General features: G+C 37.1%; 1 protein-coding gene across 1 annotated transcript; it reads left to right on the top strand.

Moving 5' to 3' along the window:
* Positions 1-4955: 4955 nt before the first annotated feature.
* On the top strand, positions 4956-26008 carry LOC146000270 (aldo-keto reductase 1B-like). The gene is made up of 7 exons (XM_083137735.1): positions 4956-5209; positions 13660-13833; positions 17004-17207; positions 19283-19530; positions 20299-20461; positions 21957-22057; positions 24344-26008. The coding sequence occupies exons 1-7, from the start codon at positions 5138-5140 to the stop codon at positions 24372-24374; spliced, it is 993 nt and encodes a 330-aa protein (XP_082993861.1). The 5' UTR covers positions 4956-5137; the 3' UTR covers positions 24375-26008.
* Positions 26009-26527: the final 519 nt, after the last annotated feature.

Raw genomic sequence — 26527 nt, 5'->3', positions numbered from 1 at the left:
GCAGCTAAAATACACCACAGAAAGCATTTCTCATCACTATTTTCCATGTTGACCACGGCTCTTTTGTATTTGATATTGTCAGGTAATAGCAGATATGTTGATCCTTGTAATGGGCTGAATTCAGAAATATTAACATATAGCTTGTGTGGGGAGCCACATAGGCTCCAGCCACTCTCTTTCGCAGCAAATTCAGAGTGTTTCATATTCAATTGCTCTATCAAACTGTTTATTACTGTGTCTGAATTTACATTTGAATGTACAGCTACAGTTTCTGTTATGTGGGGCTGTGTAAATTTTGTGCCGTTTGGTTTCTTATATTGAGTATACAATTTGAGGGACAGCTTATAAGAGCCATTTTGTGCATTCAGAATTGCCTGCACATCAGGATTTACACTGTTCAAAAAATTCTGAATGCCACATAATGGCTCTGATACAAACCGGTGATCTCTTAATTGGCCATTAAAACCGCTACGGATGGGTGGTGCATTGCGTGGTTGTTTTGCAGGTCCAGCATTAACAGGTGCTTCATGCTTCCTTTTCGGAGCAGATGTGGATGGTTGTGTTGATGACTGTGCAGAGCAAGTATTTTTATGTCTATGTATGAAATAATCCATGCTATATTCTATATGGCATTTGGGGCATGTTTTTCTGGGAGTTCTGTATTTGTCTGGGTTACAAATCTTTCGGTGTCTGGCCCAATTAGAGCTAAATATATTTTTATTGCATTGGTCGCAATATTTTTGTTTTGGCATTTTACTTGTTGTTTATTATATACAATTTCCGGGGATTCAAATCAAAATTCTATGCTGGATCAGTTGGGTTCAGCACTGTGCTTTGTGCGTGTGTATGTATATATGTGTGTATGTGTGTATGCGTGTGAATATTTTTGGCTTTGGTATTTATATAAAATTTCCTGGGGTTCAAATCAAAACTCTATACTGGATCAATTGGGCTCAGTGCAGACAAAAAAAAACTGCATAGCTCTATGTCAATTAGTTCTTGAGATATTGTATTTAGGAACCACTTTAGCCCCCCTGCCAAAAATTGGCTTTTATTGTATTAGTGTATATTGTCTCTATGACCTTACTTGGGTTATTCCGCCAAATTATATGCTTCAAGTCTCCTATACTTTGGTGGAGCCTGTTCAGGTTCTATCCCCCGCTTGTGGGTTCCACTGCCGATCCAGCAATGGTAAGAATTGGCACTGCGCCCTGGCTTATATAGATTTGCAGAGCCAATCAGAAAACACCACACATCGCATTATGTCGTATGATATTAATTGATTAATATAGCACAACATGATGCAATAGAAGAGACCGGTGAGTAAATATGTATAGATGTGGGTAGGTGTGGGTACGGGTGGGTTAGAGGTGAGTAGGTGTGCATATGGGTGTGTAGGGGTGAGTTGGGGGTGTGTGTGGATGGGTTGGGGGTGTGTAGGGGTGAGTTGGGGGTGGGTGGGGGTGCATTCAGAAACATGAGACCTTTTCTTATATTTTTGTCTCCTGAGCGTACATCCCGTTTTTCTGCTGAGCGTACATGCAATCTAGACCGCAGCGCCGCCATGCTTAGGCGAGCGGATTTGTCTGGAACTAATCGTGATAGAACTGCAGGAGCTTTGTCAATAAGAACACATGTAAGGCAATAGATCCGATCCCACCTGTTGCCTGCCGCGCCGAGAAATTGCACCGAATATTGATCCCACAACTCCATAGCGCGGGAATCTGACCTGCACAGACATGCATGTCCCAGAAGGCACTGACCTAATGCCATGTGTATTAATTTTATATAACAACTTAGACAGACTCTAAATATGAATAGATTATAATAAAAAGAGAGTCACGGAGCAATTCTAGATTATCTTAATACTAGATATACAAGTTGAGCCTGGTGCCCAATTGAACTCGAACCAGAAGTAAATATGTGTGTGTGTGTGTGTGTGTGTGTGTGTGTGTGTGTGTGTGTGTGTGCGGCTTAATTTTAAGCGTGTCCAAAACAATCACAGAAGTGCCTTTTGTAAGTATCAATCTGAGAGGAATTCTTCCTTTCTCAAAAAATTCCCAAGTGTGGGGGGCATTGTTTACAAAATCTTGGAATAGAGGGGGTTCCGCACTGGAGCAAAAACCTCATATAGGCATGTTGACCTAGTTTTAAGTATAGCCAAACCGCTTGAGAGGCTCTTCCTTGCTCGGTTTATGCCCCCACGAATACAACTACTAACACCCTTTCCGATTTGCAATGCTCTCGATATGACGATGACCGACAGTAGCAGCGATTGGGTTCCAAAACCCGGGGGGGGGGGGGGGTAAGGTACCAAAACTCTTTGTAGATTAGGTTTAGCATAGTGCGGGGGGAAAAGTGGCGAAAAGTGTGTGGGGGGGCAACTAACTACCCCCTCGTCCCCCCTAATCGCCGCCACTGGTGAGCGATGATATGATGAAATTGATGAAGGGACACTTGCAAAAAAAAAAAAAAGAAACGGCCATGCCCAGGCCGGGATTCGAATCAGGGACACCTGGCGTGATAACCACTCGGCCACGGAGGTTGGCATCTGAAAAGAGGAGACCGTGTTTCTGCTCGGTAAAGCTTCAGTTTCAAAGAAACAAAACAGAACCTTTATCGTTACAACAGATCGTCACGGTCCATTGCTGCACACTCCATATAGCGACCAGCTTTCTACGTCCAGAAAAGCTTGAAAACAGAAGGATTACAGTTAAAACCATGGTCCTTAGAGTGCAGTCTCTGTTTTCGGAAATCCAGCTAAGTTCCGTCGGCTTTGTACGAGAATAAACATTTTCTTTTCCAAGCTGTTCGCAAGGATTTAGAAAGATTACTCTCTTGTTTCCGAACAATTTCAAGCATTTTGCTCGCGAAACAGTCCCTTAAGCTTCCACTGAAATACTTACACAAAACAGATATTTGTCTGGTATAAGTATTGGACGGAAGAACTTTTCTATCGTATTCGTATACACCAGTGGTTAGAAACTTTTTGCGGCGCCAACCACTTTTAAGGAGATAAGTTCATCACGGATAACTTATCGTTGCCCTTAACCGACGTCACGTATGTGGATATTTTTTCAAGTTCTTAGTCGATATTTTAACATATTAAAAGCACAAATAATTTTTAGATTTCTGAATAGATTAAATTTTGATTGAAACTTAATTCTTTCAATTGGAAGTCGTTAAAAACTGTAGCTCTAAATACTGTTTTCTCAAAACATCAATTTTGCACCTGTTGGAAATTATCGCATACTTCTACCGTTAAAACCTTACAGACAATCTGCCTGTTTATAAAACAGAAAGCGACTGCATGAAGATAGATAATGATAAATTATAGTTGAGTGAACCATAAATACATTTTAAAAACTGAATCTTTAAATGAGATTAATTAAAACGGCCATTGCAATTTTTTAGGTAGTTGGATGGACGCGGAAATTTACTGTTTTAAAACCTCATTTCTACAATGTGACTTTACGGTAAGGGCGACGATATTTTCATCTAACACCTACGCAGATACTTAACCGAATGACAGCATTATTGACGATGGAAGGAATTGTTAAGCATTTGATCATGTTAAACATTAGGTTTGTCATTGCAGGGGCCTTTGATGTGCATATTACACAAAACCCTGTATAATAATTCTTAGTTCAATAGGCATAAAGCCATATATACAAATACAAATTTCTCCATATTATTAGTTACAATGTACATAAATTCAAAATAAGTACATAAATGGATGACCTAAAAGTTTGCCAAAAAAGTTTACCATGTTACAACTTTAAACTACATCATGCCATTGTACAAAGACATTTGATCAAGTTCTTATAAAATTGAACTACCAAAGGTATACACACAATAATGGAAGGGGTCGGCGCCAAAATAGACTCCTTTTACAGTCACTGGCGTACGCAGGTGGGAGCTGAAGGGGCTACAACCCATCCCGAAATTTTGAGAAAAGCAGTAAAGAACTCGGGGGAGGGGGGGAACCAGAGTCGTAAATGAACCCCCTCAATAAAAGTGACCCCCGATTATCATTTTTGCCTTTGAACAACTTTCAAAAAGAAGGTTCAAAATGGTAATTACGATATATTTTTTGTCAACCCCACCCTCCCTGTAACGCAGCTATGTGATATCCGGATTTACAATGATAACACGATTAGACAATGTTTTCATGATAGAAAAAACACTACATATACTGACCAAGGCAGTCTATATCTGAAAAAAAAAAACACTTAAGAACGTTACGTTTCAAACCTCTATCAGGGTCTTCCAGACTTTAAACCAAACTAAAAATCTTAAAAATCTGAAAACATTTTTTTTTGTTTGGTTTAAAATCTGAGGAAGGCCCTGATAGAGGATTCAAACTTAACGTTTTTAAGTTTTTTTTATTGAAATACAGGCTACCTGTAAAACGCTAGTGCGTACTGGCGAGAAACTAAGAATTTAAATGTCAAGCACATCACACAAATCTGTGTTTACACTTAAAATCTCTTGTCACTCGCACTTTGCAATCAAGGCTAATCCCGGCAATGAGAATGAACGGTGATTGGAAGAAATGTAGAAAACCCACACTACTCGAGCCCGGAACCTTTGCAGGCGGAAATTATCTGTCAAAACATCCTCTTTTTTAAAACACCATTTCCTTGAAAGAAATGTAAAACCCTCTGTACCCTTTGAATCTTACACGTTAAAAATCCCGTATGCGCTCATGATAGCCGACAAGATGAAATCTTGAATAATTTCTTGTTGCTAAGGGGGAAAAAAACATATTTGTAGGAAACAGACATGCGTTATCTTCATAGACAGTTATCACCCTCCGCTGGCATCACTGCTTAACGATAGCGAGCGCAGATAAAAGCAAAAGTCTTCTTTTTAACACCTTATCCGCTCTGGCACAGTTCCTCCGCGCGTGCGCACTACACACTTCCTATCAATAGGCTTAACTACACATCACGATTCAAGGAAGCTGTTAGAAGTCCAAGGACATTTGTAGCCTCTTGCATCAAGTGATAAATGCACATTTTGTTGTCAAGTGGTGGGGAAACTACATAGAACCTCAAAACGTTGTGGTTATTTCAAAACGTTGTATGCATTTTTCATAGCTGCAATTCCTGGCTATCCGTGACATATAGGCATAATGGATCAACAAAAGCAACTAGAACTCAACAATGGATCAAGAATGCCCATTATTGGTTTAGGGACAGCTCTGGTAAGTAATTAATTTTACTATAATTCTCACAATCGTAGTAATTGACAAATATGATGAGAAGAGTCATGTTCAAGTCAGGCCCTTATGTACAGGGTGCTCACAAAACACTCACCACTTTTCAATACCATATTTAAGTTACACGTACAATTTATGATGGCTGGACATTTTATTCCATGTTAAACTATTTACCATAAAAAAAACAGTGGCGTATTCGACGGGGTGTATCGGGCTTATGTCCCACGAAAGTATTAATGTTTTCATAATTTATTAACTTAAGCATGCTATTTTGAAAAGTAGTGCACACGTGAGTATAATGTGCGAGAGTCCTGCAAATTTGAAGAGCTAGAATTCCCTGAAATGATTTGTTGATTTGGTTTACTTTACTTCGCATTTCTACCATAGCTAATGGCGAAGATGATATGAAAATTGATAGAGGAACACTCACAAAGAACAACCATGCCCAGGCCGGGAGTCGAATCCAAGACCGATGGCGTCGTAGCGCTCTATGCTAATCACTCAGCCACGGAGGCCGGAGCCCCGAAATGAAAATATAAATACGCCATTGAATATTAGATCCATGAGCTAATATCCATGGAAACTTTTCATCACTCCTAGAGTTTCGTTAGATCAGTGCTTGTACGAAGTTTATTCCTCAAGTCCCAATCAAATGGATTTAAGTTCAGTGAGTAGGGAGGCCATGCTCTTTGATATACTTTTCTACGTTTGGCTTTGTTGTATTGTTTATTAAGAATGCCGCTAGATGGCAGACTTTTCACACTAAATACCATTAGCCACCAGGAACTGTTCACTTTTAAAATTCCCATTTTATGTATCCATTGTAAAAGGGTTTCTATTTTCTTCTGAGAAGATACTTCTGTAGGTATACATGCTCTTAATTCAAAGAGCATGGATGGGTTTATAGCTTTCTACAGTTACAGCAAGAACACGAAAATACTTTATTATTATCAATGGCTTCATTCAGGCACAAGAAATGTGATACCGTAAAGACGTGTAGGCTAATTTAGGGAAAGAAGAATAAAAATGTCACAGTGTGTGTATTAAAAACCTAGAGCAAGTAAAAAACAAAACTTAAGCGCTAATGATATTTGAAGAATACTGGGGAAAAAACTCAAATTTTATTGATTTGCTGTTGTCGATGGCATTAAGTGGCTCCGTCAGTGTAGTCTTGTGTGTTGTACAGTCACGGACACTACTTCTAGATTGTAATGATTCCATTGAAAGTTAATGGGAGTCATAGGTGTAGCTACGGGTTGTGCCGGGTGTGCCTAGGCACACCCTAATGGGCTGCTTTATCAAAGAGAATTAAATACGGATATTTCAAGCCAAGTGATTGTGTTGCAAAATATGCTATTAAAAAGGTACAAGACCTCATTTTTTTCTTTGTGCACACCCAAATATAAAGTTCTAGCTACGCCTATGATGGGAGTGTTGTGTTACAACCCACATGCGTCATTATTAGCTATATCTACGTGGCTGTCCTAGTCAAAATGTCAATTGCATATGCTCACTATTATAACAGGATATTATGCATTCAAACAGTGGTTTTCTTCCTCTATGATACACATGGTTTTAAGGGGCGTGGGGGGAAGTTGCCCCGCCATTTTTGCCACTTTCGTCCCCTAACTATGGCCCCTTATTGCTAAGCCTCATGCACCAAGAAAAAGTAAATTGTCCTTCCCCCCAGTTTTAGCACCCAATCGCCGCTATTGGTTTTCATCAATGTCTACGATATAAGATAACTCAGTTATATTTTTGGCGTCACTTCAACACTATGAAATTCCTCAAGATGTAAGTTTTGGAGGAAGAAATTTATGTATGCACATGTTTATTATAATAATAATAATAACATATTATTATAATTATCTTATTGCTCTATTTTCTGTCTCTATAAGCTAATTGCACCAGTGTTGTTAACTTTTATTTAAACTTTTTGCTGTTATTTCTCCCAAAATTTCGCGTTTTAATTTTAAGACACTTTTCAGGAAAATATATACAGTGCGTTCGTTCTGGCTCTGGGCCGAGATAGCGCGTGAACAACTTTGAACAACTCTTATAAGTTATAACTAGACCTCGAATTTTTAGGTTCTAAATGCATAGTTTTAGGTTCCTAAAATAGGCTCTAAAAATCTTAAAATAGGTTTTAAAAACCTAAAATAGGTTTTAAAAATTCGGAAAAAGGTTTTAAAAATATTAAATTAGGCTCGAAAAATCCTGAAGTATAGGTTCCAAAAAATTTAAATGGTACAAAATTCCTGAAAATTGCTGATTAGATAGATTCATTAAAAAATCACAAGAACCGTAAGAAGTTTTAGTAGGCAGCTATATATAACAACCAAATGTTAATTTTCTAACCAAATTTTTATTTGTATGCATAATTTTTAAAATTATCCACAAATTATTATATTAGTATACTTTTGCTGTTAGCAGAAGTTGCTTGTTGGTATGAAAAATGAATTACGTATGTATAATTTGCTGCACAATATCAGGGTGGCTAATCACTGGGAATTCTTTGAATTCCTGGAATTATGTGTGAATTATTGGCTCTGGAAATTATGCTAGAATTTTGGTAAAACATGAAAAAGAGGTACAAGCAGATGTTTTATTTTATCTTTATCTTTTAATTAACTTTCAACTTAAACATAGTCAGTGGTGAAACGTTATTTCGCAAGGTATGAATGCTACAAAAGGACCGAACTGACGCGAAAGTGAGGAAGACCACACGTATCAGAAATTTGCACTTTGAACTGTGCAGGCAGTAGTGGCGGGGGTGAGGGCAAGGACAGTTTACTTTGTCTTAGTAGACAAGGGTCCATAGTGAGGGGGCAAAAAGTAGGGGGGAACTGTCCCCTCTAATCGCCGCCACTGTGTGCAGGTAACAGTGGCGTCAAATATTTTGTTTTGTTTAGAGCTTTGAAAAACATCATAGATTTTGAGGGGGGGGGGTCGACAGAAAACATGTTTCAAACACGCCAGTCATTGAATTGTTTCGTTACTAAACCGAGTAAAATACCTCTGAGAGATGCAAAACCTAAAAAAAATATATAAAACCTAAAAAAGGTTTAATTCAGGCACATAAAACCTAAAGTACGTTCTAACAAGCAAAATAGGTTATTTTAGGCACTATAAAACTTCGTCAGTTGTTGCATTTTTTAATGAAACGCTGACATAACTTCAAGTTATTAACTTGTTATTTCTTATTTACCTGCAAAGGAAAAAATAGGTTAAAAACCTAAAATCCGAGGTCGAATTATAACACAAGTTAGTACTCGTTATGCAATACAAATGTAATTGTCTACATGCTAAAGATATCTGCGTATAGAAGCCAGACGTTACGGGACGAAAATGCCGGCATCTGCACCATGTCACGCGCTATCTCGACCCAAAGCACTGTATAAATTGAAGGGCTCGGGTGTAAAACATGGTAAATGACAAAATGCAGGTTTCGAGATATTGAAAGTTGATGTTTCAGAAAAATCTGATTTACAAATTAAAATACATTTCAGAATTATTTACAGCAAATATGATTCCCTTGTATGTTTACTATCATACAAACATGATATTTCATCCGAATTATTTTTTTCGGTGGTGCTACGTGCGATTTGTTTGAGGGTTGTTAAAGGAATTGTTGTAGTTACCATGCTTTACATGCAACGATATTATCAAAATGGGTGATCAGATACCGCTTTATTCAAGCTAACTTGTGATGTCAGTTCAATAATAATATTTTGACAATAGACTTTTTATAGCAACCATAACAATATGTAACACAAAAATGAAAGCCCTTAATAATAATAATTTTATTCAATAAACAATAACCTGAGCTCCTTGTTGTAACAAGTTTCTGCTTTCCCATGTCTATGACTGAAATGAACACCATTAGAAAAGTACGTAGATTTCATCGTTTTATTACGTTAGTATTTAAAAAAATAAGTTCTGAATGATTGTGATCAAGATATCTTCCTTATGTCTATATGGAGATCAATATTCGTAAAAAAGTGTTTATACAGTAGCCGCCCAAATTATATCATATTTTGGTTTTTTGAGGATAACTTATTTGAGCATACTTCAATTCATCTGCTAATTTCGACATATTATTAGTGAGGTATATCGTATCAATCTCCTCTAAATTGAGATTTATAGCTTGCCTGAATTCACAACCCCTGTCGCCAGCCGTTGCTCTCTCAGGCATTCAAAGAATGTCACATCAGTAATTTACAAATCCTTCCTGGTCTATTGGAGTTAAGGTGCTGATCAGCTGGTATTTCAGGGCAACGACCAGGGAAGGAGGAAAGAGAACAAAACAGAGAGCAACGTGTGGTGTGGGGTCTTTTCCCTGGAATCGCCGAACAAGAAGTTAACTGAGGAGATTGAGCGATCGAACACGTTTCGATATGAACAGCTATCAGCGGGGAATTGTATCATCAGAGACAGACAGGTATTGCTACTTCCAACCATGTTGATCTAGACTTGAAGGTATAAATCCGAAAGCTTGTGTTTTGCCATTTCCAAGTGTGTAGTTAGTACCTCTCGCCCATTACCATTAGGCTTACCTTGAAGGGCGAGTGCTCAAATGAGGAGGATGAATTATTAAGCGAGCTACATCACCCCCTCAATGGTTAAGGTTCTTGGTTCGATCCCACGTACTCAGAGTACGTTACGATATCACACAGTTGAAACCGGTATACAGCATCGAGAACTCATTTTTAAATTTTACAGAATTTATTTTGTCATTTTGGGCAAAGTAGCAAAAAACTTGTCGTCATTATTACACTCAAAATTAGCCTACTATGCCTACTCTGCTGTGCTCTAACAACTTCAACGTGAACAATCAGTTAATACTTCGTAGGAAATCCCTTGCTATCAGTCACAGTCTGGCATCTACGTGGCATGGAATCGAGGAGAGTATCGATGACAGACTTGTCGATCTTCTCTCACGCCTCCTTCAGCTGTCTGAACTTCTCATCCACAGAAGTGGCTCTGGTGCCTCGGAGACGTCGGCTGAGCTCCTCCCAGAGGTGTTCTATGGGGTTCAGATTGGGACTCTGGCTGGGCCACTCCATAACTGGCACTCTGCGCTGTGCGAAACACGTATCCTCCCTGGACCCGACATCGCTTCAGAAGTTCTCACAGCCGACTGGCTGATCGAAAACTGCTCTGCCAGCTTCTTCTGAGTCCTCCCTTGGCGATGGCCTACCTACCACAATCGCATCTTGTTGCACCTTGGTGAGATCGAGCGCTTGCTTTGCTTTACCCATCACTGAAATGATTATTATAATACATTTCAACAAAACAATTACAGATTGAGATAGAAAAACACTTCTAAAATTAAGATTAAAAAAAATACGGAAAATCGCCATTTTCGAAAATCGGCGAAATAATCACTTCTGCTTTTTATCATTGCACACCACGCTGGCAGTTCAAAGTGCGGTGAAAATTTCATAGAGATCGTATAAGTCCCCAAAAAGTTATCCTCAGAAAACCTGAATATGATATAATTTGGGCGGGTACTGTATATGAGTGGTTATTCACCTTCACATATCTACTTCACACACACAGAGGCTCTACTTATTACCTCAGCATGCCAAGCAGAATGCGATTCAGAAGCCTCTGTTGATACAAAGCTGTGTTACGTAGACTATCCAAATTGCAATATTAGATTTTTGTGATTCAATAAGCAATTTATACATAAAATAGGGATGGCCTCCTTCTTTCGAAAAATTGAAAATCTAAAAATATTTTTTCGAAAATGAAAAGTGGAAGTACGAAACATCGAAAAACAAAAAAGCGAAAAATAAGTTTTTTCGAAAAACGAAAAACTATTTTTTTTTCGAAAAACGAAAAACGAATTTTTTCGAAAAACGAAACTCTTTTCAAAAAACGATTTTTTTTTCGAAAAACCGATTTTTTTCGAAAAACGAAAAACATTTTTTTTTCGAAATGCCGAAAAACGAAAAATCGAAAAATTTCATTTTCGAAAATCGAAAAACAATTTTTTCGAAAAGGCCATCCCTAAATTTCTATCTTCAACATAACAATTACCGGGACCCTGTCGCGGAGTGGTTAGGAAATCGCGCTACGACGCCAGGGGTCCCGGGTTTGAATCCGGCTTGGGCATGGATGTTTTTGAGTGCTTATTCATCAATTTCATATCATCACTCATCTCCATCTTCGCAAATAAGCCAAAAGTGACACAAGACGCGAAGTAAAATAAAGTAAATCAAAGAAGACATAATTATGATCTTGTAACTTTCTGTTGTATTTTTCTTTAACTTGGCATGTTTGTAAAGAATGATTTCAAATGTACACAGGGCTTAAGTTTTTAATAGTTTTCACTGATATTTAGTCCTTATGTATTAAAATAGTTATAATTTCGAACCAAGAAGAAGACATATTTGCAAATGCAATATCAACAATGAAATAATTTGTTTTCATCAAAGTCACACATATCATAATAAATACGAGAGTTAATTAAATTACAAATACGTTATTAGGTCCACCATAAAAATATTATAACTTTTAAAATGCGCGTTATAGATTTATGAAAGAAATATTTTATAAAAAAAACTAAACTGTTCCAAGTAATTGATATGATTCAGATCATATTACATATTCCTTAAGTGTAATACATTTTTGACGTTGCTTGTAAGGCATGGTATCTTAAAGCAGCCTTAAATGCGCATACCCAATTAAAAATCAAACGAATTTCTATGTGACTACATTTATTTATATCTAGTAGAAGAAAAGTATGTGCTTCTCTACTAGATCGCAGTTCACATCCAGGTACGAGAGTAAAATTTAATTCGAAACTGCCATTATGAGCACTGCTGCATGTAAACAATGGTATCTACAGTAGATACCACGTTTTAAATTAAATAGAATGTACGTGGCCATGCAAGTTATAGTCGCATTTCTGATTGGCAACCTCTTCATTGTCCTCATTCTTAGTCGGTGGTACATATTCCCGGTCATTATGGGAATCATACAGGGTGTTTCCGGGCTGATGATACAAACTTTTACACCCGAACCCTTCAATTATACCTTCATTGTACTTTGAAACTAGTATTTTAATTTTTAGGCCATATCGTATAAAGTCCAAGAGGGGGATCGAAGATAGGCTATGAAAGCCTTTGCCACTCGCTTGCTAGGCGAGAGGAACGTTGTAACTAAAACTGCAAGGAGGGCTAGCCCCGTAAAGAAGAACACACGGACATATATTTAAAACACTACCTTTGACTGAACAGGCAGGGGAAGGAAAGACAAGGAATGTTCGTTACCTGGAGTTCTACGGCGATCTCTTCCCCGCTGGTCCTTGGATCGACGTGGTCCTACTCTGAAAGAAAACGGACGAGGGAGCAACTCCGGGCTCCAAACTCTGTACTTTCGCCGACCGATATTCTAACGATAACTTTAACTTCCCGATGGTTCGTTCGCTCCTTTTTCTGAACTTATGATGCCTGTGGGGCTCTCTCGCGTAAACTGCAAACAACTAGAAACGGATTTCTTTTGTAATAACTTCTTCATCTGACGGAAGACAACTAAGACTGATATTTTCTCACGCGACCTATTTATGTGAAATTCGAACTATCGGCCGTTACGACGGTTGCTTCGATCGCGTCCTCTCGCAACGGCAATCCTGAGGAAGAACGCTGATTCCTTATTTCATTTTCTAATGCAATGCCAGCGGAGTTTTTCCAACTCCGCTGAAGGACGCTGTCGCGATGAGCTTTTAAGAAGCTCTTTTTCAATGCTTCAGCGGGATCCTTTTTATAACGTGATTAGCTTATTTATTTATGATGCCCGGGTTCTAGGTTCGATTCACGTCTGCGGCGTGATACGATATGGCCTACCGGTGTTCATGGTACGTTTCATACATTGCAAACGATTTTTGAGTAAGTTATTTTCCATTACTTCCATTATTTAACAAATGCCGATGTTACGGCTTCTTTGTGACGGTAGGTGCACCCTCGATCTCCCGCCAGAACCTAGCCATTTTGCTCGTTGATGCAAAACATTAGAAGGTGAAAAATCGTGGGGAAACATCTATTTACACGTGATTTCATGTAACTGCAGGAATTATTCCATGTATAGCAAGCACTGTAGTTGTTTTGGGACAACATTTTGGAAAACGTACACGCATAAATATGTTACATTTTATATTAAGCCAAGAACACAAGACATGTAAAATTTTCACGGTGCTTTTAAGCACGAAATATGGTGAAATTCGCGATTTCGAATACATTAAAAATGTGTTGAGAACATTTTACTGCAATACAAAAACACTATTTTGCAACAATTAACATTTTTCGGTGTTATTCGCGTTGCGAAAAATCAAGTAACACAATCCACATCACCTTCACACAAACTATTGTGGTAATGACAGTTTTCAAACCATAGAAGAAAGAGCTACATTTCTTCCATTGTTTTTTCAGATCGGCGAAGACGACACGGTTGTGGATGCAGTTGTGGCAGCGTTGGAGACGGGCTACAGGCACATAGACACGGCATATGTGTATCAAAACGAATCGGCTGTGGGAGAAGGAATTAAGAAGTGGCTGGCGTCGAACCCAGGACATTCCAGAGAGGACATCTTTGTCACAACTAAGGTATGAAGGAGTTCGGTTTGTCACGGTAAGTCCCCCATGTACCCTTCATTCACGACTACTAAATTTAGAGAGAAATTCATAAATGTTTCTGGGTCTAAGAATTTTCTATTTATATTAGATAATTATCACTTAAATAAAATGATTCAAATAATCTACCTTACGTATGATTAAACCAGTGTTTGGAAATCTAACTGTATGGTTGCCATAACTTGAACAGAGTTACATTTTTGCAATACAAGTAACATTATCAACAGTTACACTTTACGACACTTAAATTCTTAACTTGAAAATTTGTAACGTGCTAAATTTACCACCCTTGTTACCAAATATGTGTCTTCTCTGGATGCAAAGGAGAAGGGAATTTCAAGTATTAGCCCAAGACAATGAAGTTAGGTTTCGTATGTAAGTCTCCGTATATTTATTTCATTACAGATTGTTTGTAAATTGTTTGCACGATAAATTTCCAACCGAAAGTAAATTTACTTTTCAATTACTGCTAATTGTAATAGACACCTTTTGAAATAAGTAACTTTAACAAGACCTCGTCGAACGGGCTCATCCAGATAGTTGGTTTAAGTCCACTTTATGCACAAAGAGGCTAGACGTTCTCCTAGAACAGTAACTAATGCCTTAGCTCTATTACAAGGAGATCCAGGTCCGATGCTGCTTAGGAGCACACACAGAGTTCGGGTTCAAGAGAAAACTGTAAGTTCTGACCAGATTTGATCGTGAAAGTGAACTGAACCAAATTTTGCCAAACGAATGTTCAGACTCCATCTATTTCCTTTGTTGGCATAGATTTTTTCCCTTTGGATTTGCGAAAGCACAGGCTACTATATTCTATTTCAACCATACGCAAATAGAAACTTGGATCCTCTTAACAGAGTTATACTACCAGTATATCCAACACTCAAACCACATAAATATCTTATATGATAAATTTTTAGATAAGTAAAATAAGTATTTCAATATCTCGCTCATATTTTTAATTTTTATAACAAAATTGCACACTCGGGACTGACGATTACCTAAGCAGATTCAATTGACAATAATTCGTCTATCTTTCTGACCACCTGCACAATATTCTCTGGCGACTGTATGTCAAGAGAGAATGATCGGGAGACGTGAATCAAATTTCTTAAAGTACATAGTGATTGGTTGATTTTTATATTATAAGCACACCAGCATATAGACTACTTTTGTCCGTCACACAGTACGGGGCAGGGTTGTTCAAGGACCAGGAATTTTAAATGAATTCAATTCCGGTCCAGGAGAGAAAATCAGCAAGCGTAAATGGGTTCTGGACCGTAAAGAACCTTTTTATCTGAAAAGTATTTCAATTCGGTCCAGGAACACTATTTTCCGGATCAATTTAAATACGGTCCAGGAACCTTTATTCAATTAAACAATACTCAGCGGAACCCAATAGAACCCATTAGAATTTATGGGTTTCTGGACCATTAACAACCCTTGTACGGGGATAGACCATTAGCTAAAACAAAATTGAGGGCAGTGCATTAACAAGAAAAGAAAATATGTCCGTTGAAACTTCCTAAATCAATTGCTAAAACTAATTACCATGCAACATTAACAACAACTAAAACTATACTATTTCTGGGGAATAAAATCTCCAACACCGAAGTTAAAAGCTGAGGCCGTAGTTAGCACCAATGACACGGGGGCAGGACAGTTTGCTTTCTCTTGGTAGACAAGGCTTAGCATTAAGAGACCATAGTGCAGGGAAAAAGAGTGTGTGTGGGCGGGGGTGCAACTGTCCCCCCCCCCCCCAATCGCCGCCACTACTTAGCACACATAAGGAGACACAGAGCACGTAAAAAGAAAAAGAAAACTTCTGTTCTTGTTTTGTAAAAGTAACTAGAGAGAAGAGCGCTGGGAAAGGATGCTTGTTTTGTATCCATAGATTTTAAAAAGAATACTCCTTCACTGATAAGTGAAGTAAATATATAGATAGTAATTTAGAGGCATATCTTGAGAAAATATTGATTACTTCAACTAAAAAAACTGTGTCAAGCGATAAGTCAAAGGATGGTGATAAATAAAGGGTTATGGCACCGACCTTTATATAGACATGGATTATGTCTCTGAAAACCTTCTGAAAAGGGTCTCCATTTTTTAAACCACCCCTGTGTGTGTGTGTGTCCTAAAAAACTATATATTCAAACGATCTAAGAACATTTACCACAGATCTTACACTGTTAGTAGTTATAGTAAAATTTGCAATATCCTATCGTTAAAATTTAACAGTCTCCCTGTTAATTTACAAAAAAGTGATGCAAAAGTTTCATGGACGCACGCACAAGTCGTCACGTCTCTGTACTTTGACGTCACTTGGTGTAATATTAAATACAGAAACACGCTCATACGTGTTACATACGTAGACCTATAATACAGCACTGAGCAAAATAAAAGTAAAACATTAAAATTAAAATTTGAATATTTTTATTTTGCATAAAAAATCGGTAATAATTATTAACCGTAATTATTTACGGTATAAATATATTTTGTTGTATTCTTTCTTTTGAGTTTGCTGTTAAGTCCACTTTATCCGAGAAAAAGGCTAATCGAGACTGGACACACAGTTTAAAATGGGATTAGTCGTACCACTATACGTGCTTCCACCGAGCATTGAACCCGGGATCCCTTGATTAAAAGGCGACGACGTTACCACTACACCATCGGGGAGGTCAACAATAAATGTATTTTTAAAGATTTTATCATTAAAATTGCATTAATTAATTACCGTAAACTGTGTACGTTTCTTTTAAACTATCGCAGTCTTTTTATTTTTACGGTAGTTGATTGACAGCGGAAATTGACGGTCTCATTTTGTTCATTTTAACTTTTTACACTGTAAGTAATAATAGGCTATGTCTCATAAGAATATCAAAAATATGTTAGTATTTTTCTTGTATGGCTGGATATCGGCGAAAAGAATAAGGAATAGTACTTTGAGAACCAAGGTCTACAACACGAGATGACACAGGGCGGTTGAAAATGCAATCAAAATACCGACTACTTAATACATTCGTTGGTTACCTCTTTTGGGGTGACCCTGTATATCATTACATCAACAGTTCGTCCTCGAGGTAAAAAAGTACCTGTTAATAAAGTAAGAAAGCCTCTCACATTCATTATCCCTTCCTTTCCAGCTGCCAATGATGGGAATGAGAGCAGATCTCGTGGATAAATGCTTGAAGCTTTCCCTGGAAAGACTGAAGCTAGACTATGTGGACCTCTACCTCGTCCATTGCCCCATGGGGATCAGGTACAAAGATGAAAACACCCTGGTGCCGGTCACAGAAGATGGACTGGCCGATATTGACACCGAGACAGACCTGGAAGCTGTGTGGAGGGTGAGTTTCAATTTGTGAAGACCTTCCAAGGATCCAACTAGATACAGTGGATTCTTTTTAATTCGAACTTGGATAATTCAAATTACTCAGTTATTCGAACAGAAGTTTATTCCCCTTGAAATCTTTGATTACACAAGTTTTGTTAATTCGAATTTTGGATAATTCGAACTTTTTCGCCTCCCCTTGGGGTTCGAATTAAAAAGAGCTCGCTGTATTATTTTATAATTATTGAGCAATTTGCGCTAAAACGTTAAAACACGAAATGAAAAATCTAATTTTCTCGTTTTTGTTAATGATTTTAAAAAATATGTCGAGTACAGATACTATACTTTATTATACAAATTGTTTAATTGATCCATTTTAATCTGGTGCAAAAACGAAGGTTCTATCTCTATCGTGAGAAGATACACGTTTAAAGATTTATTTATTTATTTAAAGACATGACACTACAGGCAAATGCCCATTTACAGTGTCTTGTTGGTATGAAATTATAACACTATTTGGTAAACAAAATATGCAATCAGAAGAATTCAAAAAGTACAATAATATGATAATATGTGTTACAGTAATATAAAAATTAATATAAGATTAGATATGAAAGAGAAGTATAAAGTATTAACCTGACAGTTTGGGTTAGAACTTACACATGATAACCAAGTACGAATTCTGACGGCGACCATATTGATGACGCCATTTGTCCGAAACCCGCAACAGAATTGTTTGGAACTTTTTGTGACAAGTATAGCACTACACATTCCAGTAAGTTTCGTTTAATTTTTCTTGTATGTCCAGGTTGAACTCTAATTTGACTTGACTCGGAAGTTTCCATTTCTGGAATTGTATTATCTTTTTCAACATTAGGTCACTGTCTTATATTGTCTTCCCTCATTAAATTTATAACACTTTCACAAATTATTTCTACCAGTTCTCACTAAAATATACATATATTTCAATTTTTCAAATTAAGTGAATCATACCATGTTTCAATTAATAATCATGTTATGCGATAGAATTGAAGTGACAAAGCAGCATACTATAAATATACATTAAAAATATTAGCTACCGGATTCGATAATTCAATTTTCAGATTATAAAGGAAAAACGATACCACGGCTAATTTGCGACAACAAAACCTGTCAGTTATGAATAAAATATATACTTTCTATTGTTTTTAGGCTTGAACTAGGAATCAAAATATACTGATTCAATGTTTAAATATTAATAATATATATTAATATTATAATACAGTTTAAAATTGCTTTGCAGTTAAGAAACTTGCCTTTGCACGTTATTTTGTTTAATGTGTGACACTAATTGTTTAAAACAATGGCATAAAATATTAATTCTGCACATATGTAATGCTGAAGCGTGGCCTTGGATTACACATTAGAAAATTTGCATTTAAATCTGAAAATCAGCAATTTCAAGCCCATTGAAGTGAAAACCTCTAAAGATTTTTAGTAATTACGAACCCTAAATGAACTGACATATCAAGATATAAGCATTTCTGTGTTCCATTTCAAGTTTTCATTTTGTGCTCTTTTTTGATATGTGGATAATGCAACACTTTTATATTAACTTTCGGGGGGTTAGATTCCCACGTTCCTACGATTCGTCATCAATCGCATGCATTTTGAGTAAACACGCTTATATAATTCTAATAACCTTGATTAAAACACAACACTTTACATTAGAACTACACGTATTTTCCTACTCAACAAAAAAGGAATCAAAATCAACAACTTTAAAATTACTTTCACACAACATTCGTAAACTAAGGGAGTCATCTTAATGCTTCTTCACGACAAATTCAAATATGTACAGTGGGATACAAGTATTGCCCTACGTGTCTTTAAGGTATGCTGCTGCAGATGTTGTCAGCAGCTTCTATGGCGTTTTGCTTCAATTCCTGAACTTCTTACTGCGTAAAACAAAGAGAATAAGCATGGTCATGGACGATTGCATTGTAATCTTTATGTATCTCGCTCTACAATGGTAAAGAAATAAACATGTGTTACTTATGAGCGAAGACGATAGTCATAGCCTTCATAATAGTAGTTCATCTATTCGAACAGGCAATGGAGAAGCAACCAGAGGCAGGTCGCGCCAAGGCGATCGGTCTGTCCAACTTCAACGAAGAACAAGTGGAGAGGATATGCAAACTGGCCAGGGTGAAACCGGCGATCCTTCAGGTTGAGCTCCACGTCTACATGCAGCAGAAAGAGCTGAGGGACGTCTGTGACAAGCACGGGATCATAGTCACGGCCTACGCTCCTCTGGGGTCCCCAGGCATCATCGACTTATTCGCTAAGCTCGGAGACAAGTGAGTCTAATACAAATAAATGATAGATATTCTGTGAACAATGCCTTCCATGTTCATATTGCTTGTTTTTTTAAGTTATTGTTTTTTAAGTCAACTTTATGCACAGAAGGTTAATCGGAACTGGACCTACAGTTTAAGGTGGGTGAACCTACAGTTTAAAGTGGGATTCGTACCACTATGTGCCTCCACTGGGTATCGAACCCGGACCCCTTGATTAGAAGGCGACGACGCTACCACTGCGCCATCGGGGAAGACCTTGGATCAGAAGTGTAAAAGTTAATAACAAAATAGAATAAGTTTGTATTTCAGTATTAGAATGGTATGACATGTGAAGAAATAAAGAAAAGCAGTTGTCTTGCTTTGTTGTTGTTAAGAAGTCAAAGTCTCTCCTCAATCGTATATTATTATTATTATTTAAAAAAAATTGACAATAAAAGAATATATTACTATTAGTTTACTTTTCTTCTTTTTTTCTTTACTCTTCAATTTTATATCAACGGCCTGACTACTTTTAGAAAGCATTTGACGACGCAGAGAGGAAAATTAATATAAATGAAGTAGCCTACGAAAAGTTTTAGAAAAGGCATTTGTTTACAAAATACAACAAATCCTCAAAGTTGGCATAGAAGTAATTGAAATTTGAACAACCTGTGCTTGCGTCATCGCCTGCGACTCTGGACAAACTCCAATTTTAACAGACCAAGGAAAGAAGATTGTGTACATTAAGGTGGTTACTGCAAAGTAATGTTTGCTCTGTTCTATTTCAAGGGACTCCATGGTGCCAGATATCCTGGAAGATTCCACAGTCGTGTCGATCGCAAAGAAACATGGGAAGACTCCTGCCCAGGTGCTGCTACGTCATCTAATCCAGAACGGCATCATTGTTATCCCCAAAACCAAGAGTTCCGACAGGATAAAGGAAAACTTCCAGGTAATTTGTTCTTCTTTCAACCTCCTCTATCCTACGGTTCATTCAGTGGCGCCAACTTATATGAGCCTCTGGGACTCGAGCCCACAAAATAATGTGCCGGTTATATTTTTTTTTTCAGAAATAAAATCCCGAGCATCTTAAGAAAACGTATCATCATTATATACTGAAAGAACTCTCACAACTTAATTAATGACAGACTGTTACCAAAATGTTTCATAAAAAATTCTTACATCTCCAATATGATACTTTTCTATGTACTATATTACTTATACTATCCGCGGTCACATCGTTATTTCAAATGTAAGGGAAGATAAGGACTTACAACCAGGATGAAGATTGATAGGCGCTAAAAACTCTCAAAAAATAGGTAAAAAAAGCACCCAAATTACAAAATAGACACTGAAATTGATAAGCATCGACAGAATTTCTGTCCATTTTCCGGATTAGACACTCAAAAAGCAGTTATCTTTGAATTAGGCATTATGAGTGGGAAAAAAACCGCCACTATACAATTCATGTATTTCTCTCGGGAATGGCCTGAAGCCGTTTTTAAAAAAGTAAAAGCATATATATTCTGGCCAAGGAACAAAAGAGGCATTTTAGGTTAAATGCTCAGCGTACTTTTGACATTATTGCATAAAATTAAAAAAGAAATCTCCGAGTTCAGCCCCCCCCCCAATGTTCTTAAAAAATGGCGCCATTAGGTTCATCAAATGTTCTAATTGTGTAATCCAATAAGGCAAGACGTCAGAAGTAGACTGATTTATTTCGTTCATTTTACTTCGCTTTCCTTTTCCGCCACTTTTGGCTAATCGTGATAGGGACACTCACAAAGAACACCATTGCCCAGGCCTGAATTCGAACGCAGGACATCTGACGTCGTAGCGCACTGTTCTAACCATTCCGCCACGGAGGGCGGCTTCAGAAGTAGAACAGTGCAGTATACTAGAGAAGAGACCAACTTCTCGTATTTATACACTAACATGTAGTCCGGCCTGTACAGTGGTATGTACAAATATCGGCAAATTGTCCATGACTAATGTTCATTAAGTTTTCCCCTACATCTTATGTGTTTTTAAGGGATGATTTTTTGCGTATGCTGGTGTAGAGGTTGCGAATAGCTAATGATTATCATAAATATTACTTGTTTACTGTCAGGTTACAACTATGATCACATTATTACATAAGTATAAAATTTTTAAAAAAATACAATAGAAGGTTCAGAAAAAAAATTCTACCTAATTTAGGAATTAGAAAATGATAGACAGCTTCATTACAGGTTAATCAGGACTGGATTACAATTTCGACATGTGCATAGCCACCGTAAATAGACGAGCAGATCACTTTATTGGATAATGTCCTTGGATATACTTCCTTTATATACATATTTATTTATTTATTTGTGTCATTATTATTATTATTGAGATGAAATTGGGTGTGCAAGGACACAATGTAAACGTTGTTATTAACCGAACAGTATTTTTGTCATTCACAGATTTTCGATTTCGAACTGAGCGACGCCGAGGTGAAGAAAATGAACAAGCTGGACAAAGGCTCGGAGGCCAGGATATTTCACTTCAAGAACCTATTCAAAGGGTAAGTTCTATATTGTCGCTGGTATAGGGCAGTAAGTAGGAATGCTGAAGGTTGGAGCTACGTTGAGGCCACAGTCATATCAAACTCAGTTGCCTGTGGCCATATTAAATATGGAACTCTAGAGCTGAGAATCGCACATTCAACATGGATGTTTATCTGACCAGCGGCAATGTGACTCGATGTGCTGACCGCGCGTCACCCAATGGAAAATCCGTTCTGGCAAACCCTGGCTCTTAGAAGTCTGTTGCGCCATGGAGTTAGTTGAATTTGCTTTATAAAAATAATGCTATTGCCTTATATTTATTGGAGTATGTTGCATTTACGTCCCCTTGCGTATGGTATCAACTACTGATATATTACTGATTAACTTGAATATTGTTTAAAATTCTGTGAAATTTTGTATTTTCTCTCTTGCATATATGAAACATATACAGTGGAACCTTGATAACTCGAACTTGAGGGGGAAAAAAATCGAGGTATCAAGGATTTCGACTTACCAAGGTTCGAGTTATGGAGGGACAAAATCGCCGGCTTGGAGTTATAGAGGTCTAAAGTTTACTACACTTCGACTTATTGAGGTCCGTAGGACTAAAACTTCGAGTTATAGAGGTAATTAGAATTTAACTTCGACTCATAGAGGTTTTCCATAGTCTACCTTCGAGTTATTGAGCCCGAACGGCATCCCATATACTGTACAAAAATTCGCCTTATCAAGGTTTTATTCGAGTTGTTGAGGTTCGAGTTATCAAGGTTCTACTGTATTATTATTAGGGCCCGGGACTTTAAGTCCTATAAAACTGTAAAATATGTATGTAATTTTGTCATAAAAATTACAGAATGTCATAACAAGTTTAAAAATATGTCAGAAAAATGCAGAAATATTCACAGTAAAGCCAAAAATATGCACAACAGTACTTTCAAATTTCTCATTGTACAGGAAGTCAGTATCTCCTGGGAAGATCGGGGTGTTAAATGAAGTTAGAATTCTTTTAACCGAAGAATGTAGTGAGAAAATACTGAAAATACAGTGAGGTTCACTGCAGTTGTCCTAAGTTCCATTTACTGTATTACGTCAGATTTACACCTTTCTGGAAACTGAAGCATAATTGGCAGCTCGCCTCAGCTGTGGTAAATCTGGGCAATCAATACACAAACACAAGTTTTTTAGACAGATTTTAACTATATAGAATCGGTAAATAGAATTTGAAAAAGAGCCTACAATTTTTTTTGGCAGATCAAATTACATACTAAATACATTTCCGTTCCACAATGCACTTAACAATCTTGCCGCAGAAGTTCCTGTTTGTGGCATTCTATTCACTCGCACTGTTACACACTGATAAATGCCTGGCTGGCTCAAACTCCCGTACTCTATTGCCGATAGAGTAGGGGCTGTAATGTATCGAATATAATTTTTACTTTTGACTGATTGTTGTTATAAGCGAAAAAAAAGGTAAAGAAATTAGATCAACTGAAACTTGTGTACGGTGATTCTCATGCAGGCACAACAATGACAGAACATTTTTCGTCAAAAATGTTCGCCCGGGCAATGGGCGTGGCTATCGATTGTCAGCGGGCTAATAAAAAGGGGCTATCATTGTTCTGTACTAGTTGGTAAGAAAATACTGCATCTGCTTTTAACTTTCTTGTCAGTAATTTCCTTATCCTTATCCAATAGACAATATTCACTATCCGTTGCGCTAAAGATACGAAGAATAAATTATAAATAACCGATTATGAGCAAGACAATTACGAAATTATACGAGAAAATTAAAGAAATATGTTGTAAAAACGTGAAATTGATAAAAATATGTCAAAATATGCCATATCAAATTCGTCTATTTTGGCTGATTTTCATCTTATACGTAAAGATCTCACACCAGTATTCGATCCGATGCCAAATAAAAAATATGTTATAACATAAAGTCCCGGGCCCTAATTGTTCTATATTTGGCTACACTGATTTTCCTAGCACTGAAAAACTCTTATTAAATTATTTTTATTATCATTACTTGTAGTAATAGTAGTGATAAAACTCACAATCGATCTCTGTTGTACTGGAGGTGATGTATTTCTTTACTCTCCAGGGTTGCCTCACGGGTATACCCATTAATTAGAGTGTGGATAGACATGATACCGAGACGAGACAAGACGAGAATGTGCAGAGCCTCGGTCTCGTCTCGATTTTTAAATCAAGATCTCCGACTCGGTGTCATTTCTAAAGACTACCGAACATGCATTGCCGTCAAGTTTTCTTTTTAAGAGTTGTTTAATTTCTCGTTTCAGGTGCGAGAAGCATCCTGAATACCCGTTCTGAGTGAATTGGAGATTCAAGAATCTGCAAGAGTGATTGAATCCATGGGGAGATTTCCTATTGTAATGTGTTCCACGTGGGCAGTTGGCCGTTTGTTTCTTATGGTGTATACAATGAGAACGAGAAAAAGTTGGTCCCCCATAACATGTCTGATTTCGAAAAGGGGAAGCCATTGCTTGCGCACGGGGAAGTGGATTAGTGATTTACAGTAATCAAAATAAATGACTATAATTTCCGTTCATAAAGTGGACTTAAAACACGAAATCAATCAATCAATCAATTTCTGCTCATGGACGTCCACAGGAGTTTTTGTAGGAAGGGGACAAACGACACATATTTTTCCCATTAAAAAACTCTTTCAGTTTGATGTTTCATGTTCCTGTAAAATCCTAATAATAATAACATAAATTAACGTTCATTTTTCCAGGAGACCGTGTCCCCTTTGCCCCCCCCCCTTTCCATTCGGACGTCCATGCTTTTGTTATTGAAATTACTCGATTTATACGTCATTTTAGTGATTAGAAAAATGCCACTTTGCATTATATGCAACACTCATAAAAAAGTATATGTAAGTTCGCGATGTCCCCCTTAAAAAATCCTTTAGAATTCAAAATTGTAGTCATTTTCCAGGGCCAATTAAGATGCCATAAAACGAAAATTTAACCTTAAATGAATATTATATATTTTCCCGGAAAAGTTGATATAGACTAAAATTATGTATCCCGTTCTCTAAGATAGGCACATTTAGTTCATATCCATTGTATTTCAGGGATATTTAGTCGTGAAGCTGCCATTGTGGTGGTATGACACTAATTACTTGAACAATTAAATGTGATGGACAAATATGGCTGCCAATATTTAGCATATAATTTTCATACATTTTTCAATGGCTGTTATGGTCACCGAACGTATCGTTTCCTACATTTTCGAAGGTGCTGAAAACGATGGAACCAATTTAAAATGTCATATAGCTGTAATATTTATTTTAAAAATTTTAGCTTTGGAAAATTACGGACTCCAATACTTATTTGGATAAGAATAATGCATCAAGTGGACGAAGATAGGCATATTTAGTATCAGAAGACACACTGTAAAAAAAGTGTATTGTAGAGAAATACCAAAAGTGTGGTCTTTTAGATTTGGTGTAACAGAACACTCCTTTTGGCGTTAATGTGGACACCATTTGGTGTTTTGTTACACCAGTTGTCATACATCAAGTATCTCTATACCATTCGATTAGGTGTTGTGTTATATGGTGGTTCCTAACTTTTCGCAACGAACTCAGTAGCATATATTTTAGGGTTAGCCTATGTATTCGAAGACTGATCACATTGTTTGAAATAGACTATTCAATTCTTAAATGCTTTGTGTGAGTGTGGTGCATGACTGTGCTAAACGGTATGTTCCTGTTCAAAACTATTTTCCCCAAATTCTCCCATACAACCACAATTATAGGGACCATGAAGCTGACTGAAGAGGGAACTAGACTAAATTATGAGAAAATCACCTAAGAAACTTGATCATTTTGTAGTCATAATAATTTGATACATCTTCCATGTTCTGAATAAACATACTTTACTTCAAGTTTATATGAAATTTGACTACCTTTTATATAAGAAATAAAATGTAATTATGTATTTCTATTGTTTTATGGCATATCAGTTACTTTTTGTTCGTAATAAGGGTGACTGCAGACATGTGCGTAACTTGGGGGGGGGGGGGGGGCAGAATCGAAAAGTTTTTCATCTCATTAAAATAGTGTCAAGAATTTGCTAAATAACTGTTGCATTTGCAAAGTAATAAAAATTACTCTTTATTAGTTTGATCCTCAGGTCTCAGAAGGTTAACAAGAGTACCCTTAACTTGTAAATTTTATTAAGCCTGAGAAGTTAGGGAAAGGCAAGTGCCCCTTTGACCTCGTTAAGTTACGCCTATGACTGCAGAAATCTCCCAAGATCTTCATAGCGTTACTTTTACCTGGAAAACAAATCGTTATCTTTCGTGTGTAGGGGGAAGTAGTGTTACAGTTCGGATTCTACGCAGAATTGAAGATAATAATTGTGTAAAGAATTTAACATAAAGATTGGGAGATGGATACAGCAAATACGCGATATCCATGAAAATTTGCAAGATCTAGCGTTGACAAGCTGTATCTT

Source organism: Lepisma saccharinum, chromosome 16 (assembly GCF_977018435.1).
Source record: "Lepisma saccharinum chromosome 16, izLepSacc3.1, whole genome shotgun sequence".
Taxonomy (NCBI): Eukaryota; Metazoa; Arthropoda; class Insecta; order Zygentoma; family Lepismatidae; genus Lepisma; species Lepisma saccharinum.
This window is presented reverse-complemented; position numbering and strand designations above follow the sequence as displayed.